This window comes from Taudactylus pleione, unplaced genomic scaffold (assembly GCF_031769625.1).
Source record: "Taudactylus pleione unplaced genomic scaffold, aTauple2 ptg001990l, whole genome shotgun sequence".
NCBI classification, from domain to species: Eukaryota; Metazoa; Chordata; class Amphibia; order Anura; family Myobatrachidae; genus Taudactylus; species Taudactylus pleione.
Genome location: NW_028286386.1, coordinates 2,947,182 through 2,971,345, shown reverse-complemented (window position 1 = coordinate 2,971,345; position 24,164 = coordinate 2,947,182). Strand labels below are relative to the sequence as shown.

Sequence of the window (24,164 nt, the reverse complement as noted above, 5' to 3'; positions counted from 1 at the left end):
TGGGGTAATTGGCAAAACTAGAAACATCAACACAAAACCATAAGAACTATTTACTTCATACCAATCTTTTAACTAATTACAAGTGTTATGCTTAATAAAACCTGTAAATAAAGGGACATTGAGTCTTCTTTCCATGGGTCAGAATTTTATATTTGGAATGACAACTAAACCCAAATATTGATATGAGCTTTACATACATCACTTTCACTGCAGCTCTGATAAACGGAACGTATCACCTCTCATTACAGACACCGGCATCTATACTACAGTATCCTGATGGGATGTGTTATATAGTCACACAGCTGAGATTGAGCATCACCCTCTTAATGTACAGGTACTGTATGTCTTACTGAAGATGTTATAAAAAGCTGCCCGCTCCTCAGGCAGAAAGAAGGGAGCCTCCACCATGCCGACAACCCGGCCTCTTCTCCAGATCCGGCCTCTACTCTTCTTCTCTTCTGGAGATCCAGACGGTGAGCTGGGAGGCGAAAGAGAGATCACAGTTTAGTAGATGTTACAGGATGAAATATACTAATACAGATCTGTTATGTGCTATTGTTTTCTGTACAATGTGTGACTACTATATAATATCTATGCAGATATTACATAATATCTGCCCAACGTTTATATCACCCACCCTAATCTGGATGACACAATCCCCATTTATGTCCCTATTTTCTGTCTTTTTGTCACATCAGGCAGCTGTCAGAGCGGAATGGGTATGTAATACCGGCAGTCGGGATGCCTCCAGTCAAAATGCCAACAGTAACATCCCAATACTAACCCTCCCCCTTCTCCCCCTAACCCTCCCTTCTTGTAGCCTAACCCTAACCCTCCCCACCCCGCACCCTAACCCTTCCCGTTAGTGCCTAAAACCTAAGTCTCCCCCCTTTGTGCCTAAACCTCACCCCCCCCTCTTAGTGTCTAACCCTAACCCCCCCCCAGTGGTGCCTAACCCTAACCTCCCTCCCCAAAACCTGACCCCGCTATGCAACCTGAAACTAACACTCCCTCGCGCAGCTAACAGCTAAGACACCCCAGCTTACCTCGTTTGGGATGGCGTCTGTCTAGATTCCGGCATCGGGATTAAGATATGCGTCAGTATTTCGACGTCTATCTTAAGTCCCGTGTCTGGCTTGTGACGTCGGGATTTAGACCAGCTGCATCCCATCCGCCGGTCTGCTAACTACATCCCGTCAGAGCACTGCACGTTGTTACCATTATCTGTAATATTACCTTGTACCACTATCTATACATTGTTTATGTACTTTTATTTTGTTCCTGTAAGATGAAACCTTCCACTTACCGATCTTCTCCATACTGTCCGCCAGCCCCTCTCTTCCTCTTTCCTTGCTGTTCCTGGGAAGAGGTGGAAGGTCCTGGAGATGACCTAGATGGGAAGGATTCATGTAACAGAATTATACCTCCATTTCTGTAAATTGTATCTCAGTTATTACCCTATAGCTGTCTTACTGCATCTCTGTTACAGTCACTTCTTTACCCCACCTAGGCTAATCTTTATTACTGTCACCTAACACTGTCTGTAAGACGTTGGTATAAGGATGTGAGAAGCTGATTTACATTACATTACATTAATTTTACCTGTATTTTTAACATTTTCATAGTATTCAGAACAGTATTTTATATTTTAGTAATGACAATTATTACAATTCATCAGAGCCGTAACTAGAATTTTTGGTGCTCTGTGCCAGAAAGAACATTGGCGCCCCTCCCCCTAGTTTTCAAATAGGGACGTAAGATGCACACCCGAAAAAGGGTCATGGCCTCTTGGGGAAGGGCCAGGGAAGAGATAGGGGATGCCAGAAGATGCTGAGGATAACAGTAAAGATACAAGTGAAAATCATAATAAACAGAGAATTGAAAGGCCCGAACAGCGCCCCCTGCCCTACGGTGCCCTGTGCCATGGTACAGGTTGCACCACCCTAGCTAGCGCCCTGCAATTCACCTATTGGCAGAAAATGTGAAAGCAGTATAATAACCCAGGGGCTGAGGTCAGGGTCATCAGGGTGTTTTATCTCATTAAAAAAAAAAAAAAACAACAACAACCTGTCCGTGCATTTGCAGACAAATAATATAACATTATAAAAATACATTCTGCATCTCTTCCTATCATATCCTGTCTCTCCCTATATAGTAACTGGGTCTCACTATACAACGCTCCCTGCTCACCTGCTGGCCATGGATCCTGCTTACACTACTAAATAAAAAGAAATATTTAAAATACTAAACTTAATTTCAATTACAATAAATGTAAGACAATTTGTTATAGTTAAAATAAAATATATTATAAAGTACAAATGATATATGTGCTACACTAATGCACTACTCAAGAAGATGTAAATAGTAAATCAATTAATGTGAAGTGATTTAATACTTAAATGTTATAAGCTAAATATGTTATATAAATTGTGTACAGTAAATCAGTTATGTTTGAGAAACTACTTGAAACTATGGTTTAGACTACTGTATATATACAGTATATATATAGGTGTTTAGGTATAGAGAAAAATAGTATAATCTGGCTATTTTCTATATAATATATGTATAAAATGCGCATAAAACAGAAAGGATATCAGCTGCAATTCCAAGTGGTGAAATCTCTGCTGCGTCCACAACTGTTAAATCCAGTTTGAAAAAAATAACTGTCATCTGCGTGTGTCACCCTCCATGCTCTGCTGCGATGATGTCACCGCTTACAGATGTAGTCACCTGCACACAGCTCACAACTGTATCACAGCACCTTCTCTGTACAAATAGGGGCTCATTTCCTCATTCATCCTGGGTTTGGGCTGAGTGTGATCTTAAATGAGAACTTTATAGAGATCAGTCTCTGGGTATAGCAGGAGTTAGGCTCAGCAGCAGAGTAACCTATTTACAGTAGGTTCAGGTAGAGACTGGTCTCATACACAGCGCATAGTAAAATTACCTGATTCCCATTATTATAAAATACATATTTAATTTTAGGATTCTCAACCTTTACCTTTAGTTAAGCAAAAAATTCACTTTTATTATATTTGGCATAGTAGTTGATACCAATAACTAATATACATATTTTTATAGCGTAACTTTTATTGATAAAATGTCAAAATATATTACACAGTACAATATAGGCAAATACATTGAAAACAGATTTAAATGTACTTTTTAATGAAAATGTAAAAAATAATTTACAATTCAACTCGTACAGGAGGAGACTGTTATAGAAAGCAAGAAAATAAGAAACCAGTTTGGCTGATGGTGGGTGGGGAAGGAGTAATTAGTAATACTAGGATAAATAGGAGCATGGAGGCTAGGGAAAAGTTTTTTATTAAGAGATGATTTTCATGGAATGTTAAAAATGTCAGGGGTTGTGCAGATGGGGTTTGTAGCTCCATATATATTGAATCGATGGCCACTAGTTATAGGCAAAGATATACATGCCTACCCTCCCGTTTTTTGCGGGAGGCCCACACCCCCGGAAGGGTAGGCACTTCTCCCGCATTCTGCCCACTTCCTAGTGAAGTGGGCAGAATGGGGAGAATTTCCACGGTGATCGTGGGTCCCCGTGTAGGGGGCGGGGCTTAATGACTAAATTCTCCATTAATCACGTCATTTATCCCCACCTCCTATTAAAATTTAAGCCAATCGCGACAATTTGCCATGAAGGGGGTGGGGTTTAATTATGTGACCCGTCAGGCCCCACCCCCGTAACAGCCCACCTTCTTGTCCTCCCCAGGCTTATCTCGGGGAGAAGCAAAAGGTAGGCAAGTATGAGCAAAGGTAATATAGCATAAGAGCCCTCTACTGGGAACTAGTTATGGATATTGGTAGTATGGTATAAATACCCTGTGCTGGGTGCTAGTCATAGATGCCGGTGGTATAATATAAGCACCATCCTCTATGCACTAGCTATGGCACTGCTGGTATACCATAAAACCTTGTGCTGTGCACTTTTAATGGCCAGTGTTAATATAGTAAAATCCACCATCTGCAGGGCACTAGTTATGGGCACTGGTGGTATAGCATAAGCTCTGTCTTCTGGGCAGGCACTGTTGGTATAGTAGATGTACTGCCTGCTGGTGATTGGAAATGGTGATGCTCTGCTGCTGTACTATAAATTCATAGACATTATAGGTGATTTAGGGTCACCTTCTGCTGGTATAGGAAATGTTGGTATAAGTAACCTTTTAGTTGATGATCCATATCATACCTACTCCTTGTAATTTATCTTCTATTTTCAATTCCCCTTCTTGATCAATACACACTCCCTCCCATACCAATAACACAGGTCTGCGATGACAAAGCTTTTTTAACTAATTTATGTGATACTTATAGATTTTTGGCTTCTGAACACGAAAATGACTCCCGATTTTGCATATCACATCATGTTTTTCTGCAAAACGTGTATTTATGAATAAGTAATTTTTTTCATATTCTTTAAAGTAATAAATCTATTCTGCCTGCATTTATTATAAAACATTGTCTTAAATGAATTCAGTCGGTAGTATAGAACATTGCAATTCAGTTCTCGTCATAAAACTTCCTACCGCCCAGTGCCAGATTAAGGTCCACATGGTCCTGGAGCTGTAATTTACAAAGGACCTAAACCCCATACTGTCTAAAGGAACATTGCACACACACAACAACTACAACTACAAGGTGAGCTGGCGAAGGTGGAACCAAATACAACAGATGCAACACAGTTTTGCCCTGTGCTGGCTCATTTAAACCCCTGCCTACCACCACATACACACACACAGTACACACTACATATACAGTACACACCACTCATACAGTACAAGTGATTTAAAAATATTTAGGCAATGTCAAGCATCCAAACTACAAAGAAATTGTCAGGGAAATGCTTAATAGTTACAGAAATCTTGGCTGCAATATGAGTTTAAAGGTAAATTTTTTGAATTCCCATATTGAGCATTTCCCAAATAATATCGGAGACTACAGTGAAGAACAGGGTGAATGGTTCCACCAAGATGTTAAAGATGTTGAAAGAAGATACCAGGGTCATTGGGACGTCAGCATGATGGTTGACTTCTGCTGGATGATACACAGAGACGACATAGAAAAACGAAGTTTGAAGGCAAAATAAAATCAAGATACTAACGATTTTTTCAATAATTATGGTTTTGTTTCTATTATTGTTTGATTTTATTGTTATTTACTTATGTAATTAAGGCAAAAACACAGTGATATTATCTACAGTTCTTCATATTTCACAATAAATATGTAAAAAACAATTAAACTTCTTGTTTTCCCTTAAAAATGTATGTAACCCCCTTATAGGTAAATGTGATGTGGTAATTTTTTTTATTATACTATTTCTTGAGGTGCACAGGAGTATAATTAAGAATATAAAAGTATTAATAAAAAAGCTTTCAATACCTTAAATTTCGCAGACCTGTGTAATACACTCATATGGGCTGTTATGGGCACTGCTGGTATAATATCAGTGTAACCCCTTCTTGTCTGTTGTTATGGGCACTGCTGGTATAAGTAGAGAATATTTTACACATACAAGTATGGATTATATTGCACATACAAGTACATAGAGAGTATATTACACATACAAGTACAAGTAAGGAGTATATAGCACATACAAGTACAAGTAGGGAGAATATTTCATATACAAATGCAGGTAGGAAGTATATTACTCATACAAGTACAAGTGGGGAGTATATTACACATACAAGTACAAAGTAGGGAGTATTATACACATACAAGTACTAGTAGAGAGTATATTACACATACGAGTACAAGTAGGGAGTATATTACACACACAAGTACTAGTCTGGAGTATATTACACGTGGAGGTTCTTATCTAGTAAGATACAGACATCATGGATAAATGATACAGACATCATGGCTCTCATTTACAGGTGAGAGCTATGAGGAATGTCTACTGAGAATGTTTGGTATATCAATAAAGAGGTTCATAACAGAGCGTTGTTATAAAGCCGCTGAGCACATGACCTTGTTATTGTACAGTAATATTACACTTGCTACTTCCTACATTTATTGACCATTCTTTTTGTGGCACTAACATATAACTTGGAGTATCCTTACTCCTGAGTGCATGTATACAATTATTTACACCTGTCCTAATAATAACAATTATGTACTGACCCTTACTGCTAATGGTGCTCTTGTTCTTATCTATTTCTGGACGCATGGCTACCATTGGAAACCCTTCATCTGTATGAATAGTAGAGATGTACAGATTCAGATTGGTTCAAATTTTCCCGCCAAGTACAGATTTTTCCCACCAAATTTAGGGTCTCAGAAAGAGGCAAAACATTATCTTTCATGGACAAACATCATCTTTCATGGAATTTTGTCCATGAAAGATGATGTTTTGCCTCTTTCTGAGACCCTAAATTTTGCGGGAAAAATGTAAACTTGGCGGGAAAATTGGAGCCTGCACATTTCTAATGAATAGGGACATATACACCCCCTCCACACACATACACAATCGTTACAGCTATTCACATAGTCACTGAGGAGCTTATGCTGAGTTGGATGGAATTTGCCTCTAAATTACATGCACAACATGACCATAACCATGAGATGTAGCTACTCAGCCAGGCTAGCCTATGTGCCTCCTTTACTCCTGCACACATCACCTGTATATACACCTGGGGTATGGTCACATATATACAGTATATATAGTTGGGGTATGGTCACATGTCTAGGGTATGGCAGAAGGTGTGACTGCATGGTAATTGGATATAAGAAAGGCAGTGCCATAGTCTTCCTACTGGAAACGTTTGTTCTGGGTACACCGCCTTTGTGATGTCAGTATATATATATTATTGGTTGCCTTGTATGTGGAGCCTACAGAAATTAGATTTTGCCTTTTCCTAAGTCCCTATAACACAAAGGGCTCCTTATTGCATTATTGATATGACAAGTGCTCATTGTGTCTCTTCAGTTCATGGAATTATATATGGCCAAGACACAAGGCCATGTTGTATCTTTCTTCTTTTGTTTGGGTGTTCTCTTTTTCCAATGTGCTCGGACCACTGGATGTACTCCCTCATTGCTTTCTTATGGTTACCATGCATTTATGTTTTGTATTGTATCTTTTTGAACCTTTCAATAAAAATGTATTTCAAGAGAGCGCATAGAAATATACTTTATTTGAGCAGACCAAGTACTATTATTACTGTAATAATGTGAAAAGATCAAAACAGAAACATTTCTATACTATTATCACATATGAGAGATATTTAGATGCATTCAGTCAATCAGATGCAGCCATTCGGCATCATCATCAATTTGTATTTTGCACCAGGCGTTAACTGCCTGCAGGGGCACATGTATCTGGTTAGTGGTTAGCATGGTAAGCATTTTGAGTACATTAGTGTACTGCCCACCCGTGTGCTGACCCCTATAGTCATTAGACTCAGCATGGCTAATGAGACATGATTTTTGGAGCGTATGTGTTTCGCAAAAGCTCCAATTTGCAGCTAAAAAGGTGCTGATGTTCTCAACTATACATGATTCAGTATTGTTTTGTCATCATTAACCATTTGTTGTTTGACTGTCACAGAGTAGTTCAGAGACATAGATCAGTGATCACAAGCAACGACATTCTGGAGCACATGCTCAATAACAAATATGCAAGGAGGGCACTATTAGGCTGATCTCTGTGAGGGCAAAAAGGGCGACTGATCATCAGTCATCCCAGAGACATACACGACTGTGCTTTATATGAGGATGATGGGGGAGGAGTAATGCCACTGAGTTGGGGATAATTTCACTGGGGAAAACTATTGGTACTGGGATGTTGGGTGAATAAGTTGGGGGGGAGTTATTGCCCAATAATGTGCATAGGCCCTGGGATGATGGTGGGGTACAATATTTCAGTGATGACACATGGCACTGGGGGGAAGGGGGTAGTGCCACAATGGGTACCTATACACACAGGTGGATGGGTTAATGCCAGATTACAGCTTATTACATGCTAAGTACACCCTCTTTATTGACTGGCCACACTTGCTCTAAAATTAAGCATTTGCTTCTCTCGGAATCCTGTGTCTGCACCTGTTATTATTATTATTATTAGCATTTATTTCTATGGCGCCACAAGTGTTCCGCAGCGCCTTACAAAGTACAAAAACAAATTGTATACAAGTGACTTACAGAACAATACAATGCAGGACATGGATAATATATATTGCTACATTAGTGACCATATCACCCAGATAAGCAACAGAGCATAAGCAACCAAGTGTTAAGTGCCCTAGTGGTGAGTAAGAAGTAAATGACACTATAGTAAGGAGAAGCACAAGAGGGTAGATGGCCCTGCTCGTGAGAGCTTACATTCTAAAAAGGTGGGGGAAGACAAACTGGGTTGACACAGATGGGGTAGATGGGAACGAATGAGCATGTAGCAAGGAGTTAGAATGATAGCTGGAAGGCTTTGATGAAGTAGTGGGTCTTGAGAGCCCGTTTGAAGGATTGCAAACAGGCGGAGAGTCTGATGTGGAGTGGGAGAGAGTTCCAGAGGTGGGGAGCAGTGCGGGCAAAATCTTGGAGGCAGGAGTGGGAGGAAGTAATCAGCTGGCATGAAAGGCGGCGTGCATTAGTTGAGCGAAGAGGGCGGAGAGGAGCGTGAAGGGAGATGAAATCAGAGATGTATATGGGAGAAGATTGGGTGAGGGCTTTGTGAGCGAGCGTGAGAACCTTAAATTGGACTCTGAAAGGGAAGGGGAGCCAGTGTAGGGCTTGTAGGAGAGGGGAGGCAGATGCAGAATGTTTGGAGAGGAAGATAAGCCGTGCAGCAGCATTGAGGACAGACTGGAGAGGAGAGAGATGGGATTTGGGGAGGCCAGATAGGAGGAGGTTACAATAGTCCAATCTGGAGATGACCAGTGAGTGTATGAGGGTTTTAGTAGCATCCTGGGTGAGATAGGGTCTGATCTTAGAAATATTTTTGAGATGGAAACAACAGGACTGTGAAAGGTTCTGGATATGTGGTTTGAAGGAGAGGGATGAGTCCAGGATAACTCCAAGACAGCGCACCTTGGGACTAGATGAGATAGTTATTCCATCAATTGATAAAGAAATAGTGGGAAGTGAGGTGATGTGGGAGGGTGGGAAGATGATTAGCTCTGTCTTAGACATATTAAGTTTAAGAAATCGCTGGGACATCCAGGAAGAGACAGCAGAGAGACAGTTGGAGATACGAGTCAGAAGAGAGGGGGAGAGATCAGGGGAGGAAAGGTAGATTTGAGTATCATCAGCATAGAGATGATAATGGAGGTCAAAAGAGCTGATGAGTTCACCTAGAGAGGAAGTATAGAGGGAGAATAGGAGAGGACCAAGAACAGGGGAACACCTACTGTAAGAGGCTGTGGAGGGGAAGAGGAGTCGTGAGAGGAAACTGAAAAAGATCGGTCAGAGAGGTAGGATGACAGCCAGGAGAGGGCAGTTTCACGTAGACCAAGGGAGTGAAGGATATTCAGCAGGAGAGGGTGGTCCACAGTGTCAAAAGCAGCACAGAGATCAAGGAGAATGAGAAGAGAGTAGTGGCCTTGGGATTTGGCAGCAAGGAGGTCATTGCTGACTTTTGTGAGGGCAGTTTCAGTGGAGTGGAGAGAACGGAAGCCAGACTGAAAAGGGTCAAGGAGGGAGTGGGAGGAAAAAAAAGTGGTAAGGCGGTTGTAGACAATACGCTCAAGGAGTTTGGAGGCAAAGGGGAGGAGAGAGATGGGACGGTAGTTAGAAAGAAGGTTAGGATCAAGGGTAGGTTTTTTAAGAATGGGGGAGACAAGGGCATGTTTGAATGCAGAAGGAACAGTGCCTGATGAGAGGGAGAGGTTAATGAGGTGGGCAAGATGGGAGCAGGCTGAGAGAGAGAGGAAGCGGAGGAGGCGGGAGGGGATGGGATCAAGGGGGGAGGTGGAAGGGGGGGGAGGACCGGATGAGGGCCATGACTTCCTCTCCAGATACAGGGGAGAAGGATGTTAGAGTTGGTAAAGTTGATGGGGAGGGGTGACTAGGGAAAGGAGGAGGTGGAGAGCTGGGGGACTGATTGGATATGATGTCCTGACGTATGGAATCAATTTTAGATGTAAAGTAGGTAGCAAAGAGACGCTGGGGATTAGAGGACTGAGAGGAGATGAGGTTCTTAAAGTATGACTGTTTAGAGAGGGAGAGCGCAGCACTATAGGATGAGAGCATAAATTTGAAATGGAGAAAATCTGCCTTAGAGCATGATCTTCTCCACTGTCGCTCGGCTGTTCGAGAACACTTTTGCAGGTATCTGGTGCATTTGGAATGCCAGGGTTGAGGAGTAGATCTGCGAGTGTGAATAGTGATCGCTGGGGCAACAGAGTCCAGAGCAGAAGTAAGGGAGGCATTGTATAGGGAGGTGGCTTGTTCAGGGCAGGAGAGAGAGAGTATTGGGGAGAGAAGTGAGTCAAGCAGGGAAGAAAAGGAACCTGTGTCGATAGTGTCAATGTTACGCTTAGTAATGGAGGCTTTTGGAGGTAGAGGAGGGGAAGGAGAGAGGGACAGGTTAAAAGAGAGAAGGTGATGGTCAGAAAGAGGGAATGGGGAATTGAGGTGGTCAGAAATATCACAACGGTGTGTGAAGACCAGATCAAGCACATGGCCACTCACATGGGAGGGTGAGGAGGTCCATTGGGAGAGACCAAGTGACGATGTGAGGGAGAGGAGTTTGGAGGCAGAGGATTCTGTGGGGATATCAATTGGAATATTGAAGTCACCTAGGATAATGGAGGGAAGGTCTGAGGAGAGAAAGTGAGGGAGCCAGGAAGCAAAGTTGTCAAGGAACTTGGAGGGAGGGCCAGGGGGACGGTAAATGACAGCTACTTGGAGGTGTACTGGGTGGAAGAGGCATATAGCATGGACTTCAAATGAAGAGAATGTGAGGGATGGTTCAGAGGGAATGGGTTGGTATGAGTAACCAGGGGATAGAAGGACCCCAACACCACCACCATGGCAAACCCCAGGTCGTGGGGTGTGGGAAAAGGTGAAGCCCCCAGAGGAGAGAGCTGCAGGAGAAGCGGTGTCAGAGGGTGAAATCCAGGTTTCAGTAATAGCTAGGAGATTCAGGGAGTTGGAGATGAAAAGGTCATGGGTTGGGACCAGTTTATTACAGACTGACCTGGCATTCCAGAGGGCACAGGATAGAGGGACAGAGTTTGTTGGAGAGATTTGAATTAGATTATCAGGGTTGCTATAGCGTGGGGGTGAGATTAATTTGGGGGACCGAGCTGAATAGAGTGTAGCGATGGTGCGGACTCCAGTGCTAGAAGGGGAGACAGTAGAAGGTGGGCAGGAAGGGAAATTAATGATGTGTGGATGGATGTGGGGTAAAGTGACATGGAGAGGGGAGTGGGAGGAGGGATTAGCAGTGAGGTTGTAGGACCCCTGTGGAGTATAAGAGAATGAAAGTGGAGTAATGGGAGAAGATGGGGAGGAAGGTAAACAGAGGAGAGGAGATAAGGGGAAGAGGAAATGGAAGAGACAAGGGGGAAAGGATAAAGATGGAAGCAAGGGGCAGAACAAAAGATTAGGTAGACACTGAGTGAAGGTGGGATTTGAAGAAAACATGGTAATAGTAAGGATGATGTAAATAGGGGAAGAAAAGTTAAAAGTAGGAATGAAGACAGAATGTAGGAGAGAGCAGATTTCCAGAAACGCAAGTAATAGTGCAGTGTGGGAAAAGAGTCTGTACTGCAAAAGTTTATTATTGAGTATAAAAAAGTGGAGATTTGGTGGGAGCAGAAATTAAATAGTAAAATATACAGTGGTAGGAGCTAGATATAAGACTTAGAAAAAGAGCTAAGGTAAAAGTACATTATTATAGAGGAAAACTGACATAACACAGATAAGTATGCATTAGGATTATATGTAAAGCACAGAGCCAGCAGCAATAGTAGCAAGGGAGGCACCAGGTTTATGCAGCCACCAGACAGGGAGTTCAATAATGAAAGTCCTGGTTATGTCTCCACAGGAGCTAGTAGTATGGAGACTGTGAACTCACAATTGTTCATTCCACTTTGTCCAATTAATTAGGTTGTTGTTTGTAGTTTGGTGGGTTTCCTTCTGTTTCACTGCTGTTTAACGTTGATATAACGCCAATTAATCGATTTAAAAAGAAGTTGACACTTTTAAAATAGGGCACTTCTAAAGATAGGGCACCCAGCCAAGGCTTAGTCCAGCCTTCTAATGAACCTTACATAGGAGACCTAGCATGTGAAACCACTAATTTCTAACTACCCCCAAAACACTCCCACTATTATTGCAAGTAATAAATTACCTTAAACAAACAAACAGAACATACCATTAAGCTAGCATCTGGGTCTATATACCTTGCATTGAACTAAGAAAACACAAACATAAAACTATATTCTAAACCAACAACTACAGATACTATGCAGTGATATACTACTTAATTTAACATTACATCTAAGCATCAGCATATTCCATTGCACTTTACAAGACCTCTGAAGGTGTCCTGTGGTATCTGGCACCAAGACTTTAGCAGCAGATCCTTCAAGTCCTGTAAGTTGCGAGTTGGGGATTCTCTGACTCAGACTTGTTTTTCCAGCACATCCCACAGGTGCTTGATTGGATTGAGATCTGGGGAATTTGGAGGCCAAGCAGAGCCAGATTTAGATTTCATGGGGCCCTAGGCAAGATAACGTTTTAGGGCCCCCTCCATCAAGGGTGAGTGAGTGTGTGTGAGCATATACTGTATATACAGTCAGGTGCATAAATATTGGGACATTGACAGAATTTTCATATTTGGCCTCTATTCAACACCACAATGGCTTTGAAATGAAACAAACAACATGTGCATTAACTGCAGACTTTCAGATATAATTTGAGGGTAATTACATCCAAATCAGGTGAACAGTGTAGGAATTACAATGGTTTCTATATGTGCGTCCCACTTTTTAAGGGGCCAAAAGTAATGGGACAAACTTAACAATCCTAAATCTAACTTTCACTTTTTAATACTTTGTTGCAAATCCTTTGCAGACAATTACAGCCTGAAGTCTGGAACGCATAGATATCACCAGACGCTGGGTTTCATCCCTGGTGATGCTCTGCCAGGCCTCTACTGCAAATGTCTTCAGTTCCTGCTTGTTCTTGGGGCATTTTCCCTTCAGTTTTGTCTTTATCAAGTGAAATGCATGCTCAATTGGATTCAGGTCAGGGGATTGACTTGGCCATTGCATAACATTCCACTTTTTAGCCTTAAAAAACTCTTTGGTTGCTTTTGCAGTATGCTTCGGGTCATTTTACATCTGCACTGTGAAGCGCCGTCCAATGAGTTGTGAAGCATTTGACTGAATATGAGCATATAATATTGCCCGAAACACTTCAGAATTCATTCTGCTGCTTTTGTCAGCAGTCACATCATGAATAAATGCAAGGGAACCAGTTCCATTGGCAGTCATACATGCCCACGCCATGAAACTACCACCACAATGCTTCACTGATGAGATGGTATGTTTTGGATCATGAGCAGTTCCTTTCCTTCTCCATACTCTTTTCTTCCCATCACTCTGGTACAAGTTGATCTTTGTCTCATCTGTCCATAGGATGTTGTTTCAGCACTGTAATGGCTTTTTTAGATGTTGTTTGGCAAACTCTAATCTGGTCTTCCTGTTTTTGTGGCTCACCAATGGTTTACATCTTGTGGTGAACCCTCTATATTCACTCTTGTGAAGTCTTCTCTTGATTGTTGACTTTGACACATATACACCTACCTCCTGGAGAGTGTTCTTGATTTGGCCAACTGTTGTGAAGGGGTTTTTCTTCACCAGGGAAATAATGCTTTTGTCATCCACCACAGTTGATTTCCGTGGTCTTCCGGGTCTTTTGGTGTAGCTGAGCTCTCCGGTGCGTTCTTTCTTTTTAAGAATGTTCCAAACAGTTGATTTGACCACACCTAATGTTTTTGCTATCTCCCTGATGGGTTTGTTTTGATTTTTCAGCCTAATGATGGCTTGCTTCACTGATAGTGACAGCTATTTGGATCTCATATTGAGAGTCGACAGCAACTGATTCCAAATGCAAATGTCACACCTAGAATCAACTCCAGACCCTTTACCTGCTTAATTGATAATGAAATTACGAGTGAATAGCCCACACCTGTCCATGAAATAGCTTTTGAGTTGACAGTCCCATTACTTTTGGCCCCTTAAAAAGTGGGAGGCACATATAGAAACCGTTGTAATTCCTACACCGTTCACCTGATTTGGATGTAATTACCCTCAAATTAAATTGGAAAGTCTGCAGTTAAAGCACATCTTGTTCGTTTCATTTCAAAGCCATTGTGGTGAATAGAGGCCAAAATATGAAAATTCTGTCAATGTCACAATATTTATGGTCCTGACTGTATATATATATATATATATATATATATATATACACAGTATATATCAAAACACAATACCTTTATCTTGCGCTGAAAAATAAGCAGCACCTCAAATCGGAACCCCTGTTAGTAGGCCCCCCCAAAGAAACATACAATCAAAAAGGTCTGAGGGCACTAGAAAGGTGCATATATATAAATGTAGACCCAGTTTCTTAACTGTATGATTAGTCAATTAGTTCCTTCATGTGGTGAACACGTCTTTAATTCTGGTTCCAGGGTGGAGTCTTCTTGTGTTAGTTCCAGAAATACTCCATCAATGGATTAAATGAAACTTCCTGGAATTAGACCCTCTCACCAAAAAAAATCACCCAAAAAATGGCCGAAAGGCCTCTTGTTAGTAAAATACCAATTTGTTTATTTTTGATAAAAAGTTTTTTAAACATTTGAATTTGCTTATATCTAATAAATTGGTGACCAATACCCAACGCCTATGTGGGGCAGATGTAACTTCACACTATCACCCCAAAGGGTGTGAGCTCTATGGAAAACCTCACTGGTGGCAGATGAATTTTGGCACCAAGACAGACCCTACGCGTTTCTTCCCCAGCATGGGAGTTCTTCAGGGGTCCAATCAAAATTGGACAAATTGCTCCACAGATTCATACAGAGAACAATGTCCCAAAAATGTGGACAAGAATACAGTGTGTCAGAATGAGACAATTGCTCCACAAATTCATGAAAAGACTAAAGCTCCAAATGTAGCTTCAAATCCACATTAATTGTGTACCCAGGAGAAATCTTCCATCAGTAATATATATAATGGGGGGCAGGCTAGACTGCGGGAGTTAGGGGTTAGCTATAATGGAGGAGGAGGAGGCTGGCTGCTGCACTCACTGTGACTGCAGTGAAAGGGGGTCTGGCTACACTGCGGGGGGTAACTGCAATGGAGGAGGAGACTGGCAGCACTAATGTGACTGTGGGGGCTGGTTACAGCAGTGCAGGCTCGGGGGGGCTTAGCGGAGAAGGCTGGCTTCGCTCACCGTGACTGCAGCAACTCATAATGCATGCATCACACACAGGTGTGGAGATGATTGGAGGTGAGGAGTGGACGGAGCAGGAAGTGGAGCTGTGCTGCAGCGGTGACTGGTTCCCTGGGCTCCCAACTGAAAGACTGCAACTCTACTTCTTCCTCCCCCCGCATAGTAGAAGGGTAGAGGGTCCGGACCATGCTGCTGCTGCTATACTGCCTGTGTGTGTGTCCTCTCCCGGTCGGTGCCAGCAGCAGCAGTTCAACACAGCGCGGCAGGTTATCTCCAGGGCCGGAGTTCAGGGGGCCTGACCACGAGCCCCTTGGGACCCGACGGGCCCTAGGCGGGCGACTAAGTTGCCTAATGGTAAATCTGGGCCCGGTCCTGAGTAACTCAATGGTTGTGCAGAATGGCCAAGGGAAATGAGATGCCGGAGCCATGTTTACTGCGTACAGGATCGCAGATGCATTATGTATCACGCCCCCAAAACGGTTGCGATACACCTGCATTTGTAGTCAACACTGCCCGTTACCTCCCCCAAACGCTCCCTGACTGCCAATCACACTGCAAATAAATACTCGCTGCAAGTGACTATGGTAATGTACAATGACACATGTGCTGTGCGACTCAGACACATGCCAATAATCACTCAAGTGTAAAAAATCCAGCATAGGGTACAACTCTGAATCAGGCCCAATGTCCTGTTACTGTCTAATTGCATACAATTCTGCACCACTCATAAATGTTTTGTTCAGTAGCATGCACAGAGCAAAAAGACACCATTAATTCTCTGCAAACAGGTGTATATTCAATTCTGTATCAGCCCCTCTGACAGTGTGTTGTCAGAGGGACTCATACAGCTAAGGATAATTATTATTTCCAGCTAATAATAACTTTTATTTTCAAATCAACATGAATTGAAGAATATAATTTTGCTATATTTGATTGGTCGTCGCTCTTAAGTCTCTCATGAGAAATGACAGAGATGTTCATTTATTACAATACTCCAGTTTGAAAGGATCATCTAAACACAGATGTAATTGTTTATATCATTTGTAAGTTACTATGAAAAAATATATATAACAAATTGCATAATGAATTTAATTAGCTTGAATTACATTTTTGCTAAGACAGTTGCAGCAAACATGACCCACATTACTGAGAAGAGACATTAGTTGCATATGTACTGCAATCATTATAAGATGTGTTTATACTACTTATATCATTTATGATAATTGTTTCTATTTGAGATCGGCAGCAGCCCTGAGTTTAAAGGGGCATATATTAGCCAACTCTGAGTATTTCAGGATTATACTGTGATAAATAATTTTTGCAGAAATCCATAAAATAAATGAGCAGTCTGTAAAAGATAGCCAGCTGACTCAATACTCTTATAAACCCTTGGGCAATAAATGCAAAATAAACTAACTCAAAACAATGTATCTGAATAAACATCCGGTGAAAAAAAGACCAGAATGGAGATGTAGTGCTTAGCCTGCCAAATCAGCAGGCACAGACCATCATCTCACAATTGTGAGGAGTGTAACAAAAGGTGCAAAAGGGCAAAGAAGAAACTAACTATGAAAAAAGAAAGAAAAGAAATACAGTGGAATACAGAAGGACAAGACAATAACACCAGCAGGGGATGAAGGGCCTTATTTATCAATGAGTTTTATCATACGCAACAAATTTTAAAACTTGTTGCGTATGATAAATGGTGCTCACGCCAATCAGCTCCCAACTGTCATTTTTCAAACAGATGACAGTCAGGAGCTGATTGGCTGGCGCACCATTATCATACGCAATGAGTGTTCACAGATAACTGATGGGGGGTAGATTGTCCCTGAGTAGTTATTTCAACAGTGTTGGTCCTTTAAAAGATTCTATGAAACCCACCAACCTAAAGTTTTTGCGCCAAGACCAATTTTCCAGATCATCAATTTTTGAAGAGTTGAAGCTAAATTCAGCAATGTGATGTGCATGTTCCCAAGGTGATGCTTTTATTCTGTGACTTGGCAAGTCACTTACGAGAGTTGTTCTATAAGTTCCTTAATGGCATCGACCAAATTCACTGCCTGCAAGTGCATTGGCTAGTCCACAGTCTCTCTGGTGGTTAGCACCAATGCATTGTAGAAAAAAGGACCAGCAGTTGGGTCCATATGAGAAGCTTGGAATGTAGAAGAAGACGTGTGGGCATCCACAGACACCAGAATAGCGGTGAAATCCACCAAAGTCAGTTCATTAGGAAGGGGCAGAGTGTTCCCCTTTCTGTGGTCTACCTTAGAGTGCTGGGTTTTTGCTGCCGTAGCCAGCATATAAATATAAAAAAAGGCCTAAAGCCTTACCAGAGAGCGCTGTTCAATTGATTGAGATGCAAATGATAATTTAATCTCATAAAAAATACCAATTCATATATCAACATAAAAAAACAATTCACACATCAACATATAAAAAAGCCGTCGATAATCAATAATTCATAAATAAAATATGATATTAATATCTAGACATACTTTAAAATATACAATATCTACATATCAATATGTTTGATTCCAGTGTTAAACATATATGAGGACCTTGGTCCTAATTAGCAGCAACCAGAGACAACCTGTGTCCCAAGTATGTCTAGATATTAATAATATCATATTTTATTTATGAATTATTGAATATCGCCGGCTTTTTTATATGTTGATATGTGAATTGTTTTTTATGTTGATAAGAATTTTTTATTTTTTATGGGAATAAATTATTATTTGCATCTCAATCAATTGAACAGCGCTCTCTGGTAAGGCTTTAGGCCTTATATATACCTTTTTATATTGTGTGAATAAAGGGCACAACACCCTTTTTGGAGAGAGGCAGTTCCATTGTATGTTATACTGTCACCCACTAGATTAGTGCCCTTAGTTTCTTCTTTTCCAGCATATAAATGTATCAATAATAAAAAGGAGTCAGCCAGGGCATAGAAAAATACAGACAGTGCTGGGTATAATTAGGTCTCTTATTATTATTATTATTATTATTATTATTATTATTATTATTAACAACAACAGATTATATAAATAACAATAGAACGTTACATAAAGAAGCAGTTTTTTTGTCTTTGTTGAGATTGCCAAGTTTCCACAATGCCTCACTTAACACCTTAATGAATTTGCATAGAGTATAGCTACTTAAATATTTTGAAAGAGTGTTAGTTACGTAATGTGCTCCTAAAGGCCCTCACTTATTGGATTTTAGAGCATCTGGGGGAATGTGTGATGAATACATCCCTGAAATAATAATTCTATGTGCCGATATTCTATTTCCTCCTCAAAATCCATCAATCATTATACGTACCATCTGGTTTCCACTTTATACAGTGATTTAATAAAGGAGTTGAGAGCGTAAATGTAACATTCTGTTAGGGTCATTGGAGGCATCTTATTATATATCATCATTAAACATACGTGACAACTTGCTGGAATGAGAGAGCAACATTACATGTATGCCACCTTTTCATTTTGAAGATTTTCTTTATTCTTCTAAATTGTATAGTAGTTATGCACACCATGCTTGCACTTCTAAAAAATTAAATGCAGTCTCTGTATTTATTATCTAGGAATTACGGGATCCAGTCAAAATACTGACAGTCGGCATGCCAGCGCTTAGAATGCCAGCGCCAGAATCCCGGCACCTGTTAGAATCCTGGCACTGGCATCCCAACCGCCAGCATCCCGATGGTAAGTAATGGGGTTAGGGTTAGGCTCTAGGGAGGGGGTAGGGTTAGGCACTAAGAGGGAGGATTAGTGTTAGGCACTAAGAGGGAGGATTAGGTTTAGGGTGCAGGGAGGGGGAGGGTTAGGTTTAGGCACTAGGGGGGAGGTTATGGTTAAGCACTGAGGAGGGAGGATTAGGGGTAGTGAGAGCAGGAGGGTTAGGATGCTGACCGACAAGTATTGGTATCCTAACCCTGTCTGGATGCAGATGTCGGGATTCTGACCGCTAGGATCCCAAGCGCCAGCTTCCTGATATTCCAACTCAGATATTACTGCTCAGACATGTTTGCTGTGGGCTAATGATTCTTTGATCAGATATTTGGGCAAATGCAGTTTTCTAAAGGTGGAAGGGCAATCCACACGTGAATGGTAGGGTAGAATAGGAATTGTTAGTGTTACATGATTACAATATAAATTTTTGTCATAAGCCACATCCCATTTTATATATGCAGTGCATGCTGATGGCATAATACTTTCTGATATAAACTGTATAGAAGGTGCTGTCCTAGCAGCCAAAGATGGAGTCATTGATCTTATGATTTTCTACATTTGGAGTTTTAATTCAAAAGCTTCATAGAATTCTGGGGTTCCTATCCTTGCCTTGTACAGCGAGCTATGGAAGCTTTCATTCCAGTTGCAACAATATACACTTGAACCATCAAAACAAACCATTTAAACTTATTGGATGACATGCATTTTACAATGTCGAAGACCACTGTACAGTTTAATATTCTTGTTTGGGCTAAGTAACCCCAGCCTTTACACTGATATGTCTTTAAAAAATAAACTTAACTTTAAATATATTTGAATTTATTGTCTTGTTAATTAATGCGCTAATAAAGAAGTAAATATATTACTGCATCACAATTTTGTTTTGTTAATGACTGTATTTCAATAAACTTGGCTTTCATCTGTAATCTTATGTATTTTAATTTTTGCATTACTCTGATACGTGGTTCATAGGCTTCGTCAGGCTGCCAAATGATTCTGTGGCACAAAAAGGTTAATAACTCCTGCACTAAAGTGATGTTTCCTGGCGAATGGCCCATGTAAGATGTTCCTATAGTACTTGTTATTCGGTTAAATTTAGGCTGTTGTCAGTTCCAAGCTATTTTCTTTAATGCCTTTATATTGGAAGGGGCATCTGCATGCTAAACATGCTTCCTCCACAATTCACTGCATTGTCTGCAATATGTCCCTGAAATTTTATTTAAATTTAGAAGATATTTGAAAGTTCCTAGTGGGTAGCAAAGCACTTGTATGTCTAGTTGTAGTGTACTTTTGTATATTTATTGGACTTATATCTAAACTTGTCTTACATGATCCTGGTTGACAAATAAATGCCTGCAGGTATAATAGCCCATGCAGGTGCAATGGAGATGGATCAATAAGAACCATGCAAAATGTATATGACCCGAATAAGCTACAAAATGTTCTAGTTTTAGAGAAATAGGAGCCTATTTATCAGGCATCTTTTAAATAAAAATCAGTTTCCACATGATATCATAGATAGTTCTTGCATTAAGCAAAATAACAGTAACGCAGCCTATTTCGTCCCTCTTACCAATTTTAGAAATATTATACTGCAAATGACAAGGGGGGGGTTACTAACCACCCGGGCTGAGGGGCCTGTTGGAGGGTCCCGGAGGCGGATGTGGAGAATGGAGGTGCTGGCAGCTGTGTTGTAGTGAATTGTCCTAGCTGCAGTCAGTAGGTAGGAAACTCACACACCTCTCTCTGTGGAGGGGGGCCCTCAGAGACATCATTGTACCAGGTCCTAAAACTTCTGTTGCCGGCTCTGTGAGGGAGATTCAGAGATGGACAGTAATAGCATCACTGCTGCGTCTTTGGATTCAGGAGTGATATTAAACTTTGCTATTGCAGCAGGAAGCATCTGAGGACAAATACACCTCCTGCCAGCATCGCAGATCAGAGTGCTGCGTCCGAAGATGAAGCATCGGATCACTATCAGCTGTCTGAGTAAGCCTAAGCTTGCACAGTCTTGCCTCTTGGACTGCTCAACCAGGGTCAGGAAATGTGCGTCGGTGGAAGCACACCCCGGCCTCGGCATGCCTACAAAATGGGGTAGACACACCCTAGTTGTGTAAAACGAACCAGTGGCCACCACCTCCATGCCCCCAAACTTAGGGGGCACTGCAAGCAGTCTTGCAGGACCCATTCTGCACATGTACAGAACAGGTCCTGCCCATGCACAGTCCCCCCGCCATTGGAGATGTACGCAAGTCATCAGGCCCTATAACTCTTTGAGCATCAAAGTATCTGCACTGATAACTATGAAGCTGCTCACTGTTTTGGGGGCAATTTAGTTCTAGACATTGGATAAAGTCTAAAAAAAAGAAACTGGTAACAACTAAAGTCCAGAGAGACCACATATTGTCAGGAAGTGCATAATGCAGTAGACTAAGGTATAAAGGAACAATGAAAGTGTTTGACTGAATATCCAGAAACTTAATACTGGACTCTGACATTCTGCAAAGGTCAAACTCGAGTCTTTATTGACTTCTACTAAAAAAATAAGACTTTACAAACAGGTAGTAAAAATCAATGTGCCATTCATGCCACATGAAAAATGTTTTTTGTTACAAACCAAATAAGATGGATTGTAGATTGCACCACTAAGTGATTGCTGTAGAAAATATAGTTTATAAAAAGGTAAATAAACCAGATCAATTCTATTTTTTCCTTCTCTCCTTCATCTTCTGCTCTCCTTAATTATGTACAAAAATGGTAATGCTGAAGTTTTAGTCAATAGCGATTTAAAGGTAATAAAATATTTACAATCTTTATGTAACATTCAAGCCTTATCTCCAAACAAGTGCAATTAAGAGATAATATAAATTTCTCCTGAGATTTTCCAAGCCCTCTCAGATGCCCGCCATGAACTTAACATGGTTATGTCAGATAAAATGAAATCAGATGTCCGTAAATGTCGTAGTCGATATTCTCTGGGGGAATAAACCGGATAGGCTGCTAGCTGAGGCGCTACGTGATCAACGTGCAGCCACATTTATTGCCCGTGTAATGTCACCCTCTGGCTCTCTATGTAACTCCACAAAGGATATTGCTGCGGCATTTCAGTCTTACTATTGCCAATTGTACAATCTAAAAGATTCCAGGGCGGAGGCAGACATGCTATCGCGTAAGGCCTCCATTAAGGCTTACCTGGAAGAGATTGGTTTTCCCATCTTGTCAGATATAGAGGGTCGTTTGAGGAGCCATTTACTTTAGAGGAACTAGACACAGTTATTAAATCAACCCCTAATGGTAAAAGTCCAGGCCCAAATGGGTTTTCTATTGCCTATTATAAAATGTTCGGAGAAGTTTTGTCCCCCCTGATGCTCCGTGCCTTCAATGAGATTTCTGATCTTTCCTGTTTCTCCTCTCACTCTCTGCTTGCCCATATCTCAGTTATACCCAAAGAAGGGAAATACCCTGCCCTTTGCTCCAGTTACAGACCCATCTCCCTGTTAAACGTTGATCTGAAGCTTTCTCCAAACTGTTTCTCCACAATCTGATTAATTCAGATCAGGTGTAATTTGTCCCTGGTCGCGAGGCCAAGGACAATACCACAAAGGTACTAGACCTGATCCATGTGGCGGTTTCCCAGAAGATCCCAGCTATACTTTTGTCTACAGATGCAAAAAAGGTGTTTGACAGGGTAGACAGGGATTTTTTATGGGAGTATTGGAGCATCTGGGTTTGGGTCCGACAGGCATTCAGAGAATCCAAGCTCTTTATTCTGCACCTTCTGCCCGTGTGAGGCTTAATGGAGACCTATCTGAACCAGTTTTGATCTCCAAAGGCACTTGTCAGGGCTGCCCCTTATCTCCACTTGTATTTGTATTATGTATGAAGGCCCTGGCAAGGGACATTCGTCTAAACGTTAATATAACTGGGTTGAATGTTGGAAAGAGGGAATACAAACTAGCCCTTTTTGCAGATAACCTTTTGGCCGTAATTACTAACCTGCGGACTTCAACATCTTAAAGGAGTTTAAACGTTTTGGTGCTCTTTCCATTTTTAAAGTGAATTTGTCCAAATCAATTGCGCTTAATCTCACAGTAGATCAGTCATGCATGAAGAGGATCTCGTGGACAGGTAGGATAGGAGTTATTAAAATGAATGTGCTGCCTAGAGTCCTTTATCTCCTGAAAACTCTCCCCATTGAAATACCCCGTTCCTGGTTTAGTGCAGTTCATCGTATTGTTCGTGACTTCGTTTGGGCAGGCCGTAAACCTTGCTTCAAGCATGAGGTACTTTATAGGAGGAAGCATCAAGGGGGCCAACAACTGCCACATTTCCTCTCTTATTATCATGCAGTCTAACTCACGAGGGTCATGGAATGGAGTAGACTACCTAATAGAAAGCAGTGAGCTGATATCGAAGCATCATCTCTTTCTTCAGTTGACTCAGGTTTTCCTTGGCTTCTGGTTCTTCCCCGGGTTACACATTCTTTATTAGGTATTAGGTCCAATTGTCTCTTGCTGGGAGTGTTTTCATTCTCGACCTCTCCATTCCCCTATCCCTTCTCCTTTAACCCTTCTATTTGGTAATTCGGCATTTCCTCCTGGGATTCCGAACAACTCATTTTGACTGTGGCGCTCACAGGGGATTCTTAAGGTGAACTATTTGTTTGTGTTACAAGTCGCAGTCACACCTTGTCTCCCTCTAGCAGTTTACCTTCTCATGATGCTGTTGTTCCAGGTCCCTCAGTTGCTAGGCGATCTGCATGCCTCAAGAGGTCACGTGTTATCCACAACATGGTGTGATTGGTTCCTCCTCCTATTTGTGCATGCTGGCCTTTTGCCACCTCACCGACTATAGCGTTCCTGTAGGTTCTCTCAGCTCAGATTAGTAGGGGAAGAGGACTGGCCAGAAATTTTCAGAAACACTTTCTCCACCTCATCGAATATGTTAGTAATGGAGACACTTTACAAAGTTCTTTCTTGCTGGTATCACTGTCCCAGCCAGCTAGCTAAA

The 24,164-nt window shown here is 41.4% G+C and overlaps 1 protein-coding gene across 3 annotated transcripts in view; it reads right to left on the bottom strand.

Annotated features, from left to right (window-relative positions):
• LOC148435817 (speedy protein 1-A-like) overlaps positions 1-24,164 on the bottom strand; it is a 52,957-nt gene that overhangs the window by 8,699 nt on the left and 20,094 nt on the right. For 2 of the 3 annotated variants that reach the window (XM_088465420.1, XM_088465421.1), the window contains 3 exons: positions 5,401-5,502; positions 1,307-1,390; positions 351-478 (listed from right to left, as the gene is read on the bottom strand). In XM_088465420.1, the coding sequence (XP_088321546.1) occupies positions 351-408 (58 nt within the window). In that variant the 5' untranslated portion in view covers positions 409-478; positions 1,307-1,390; positions 5,401-5,502. The remainder of the gene's footprint in view (positions 1-350; positions 479-1,306; positions 1,391-5,400; positions 5,503-24,164) is intronic. The other variant, XM_088465422.1, reaches the window with a different exon arrangement.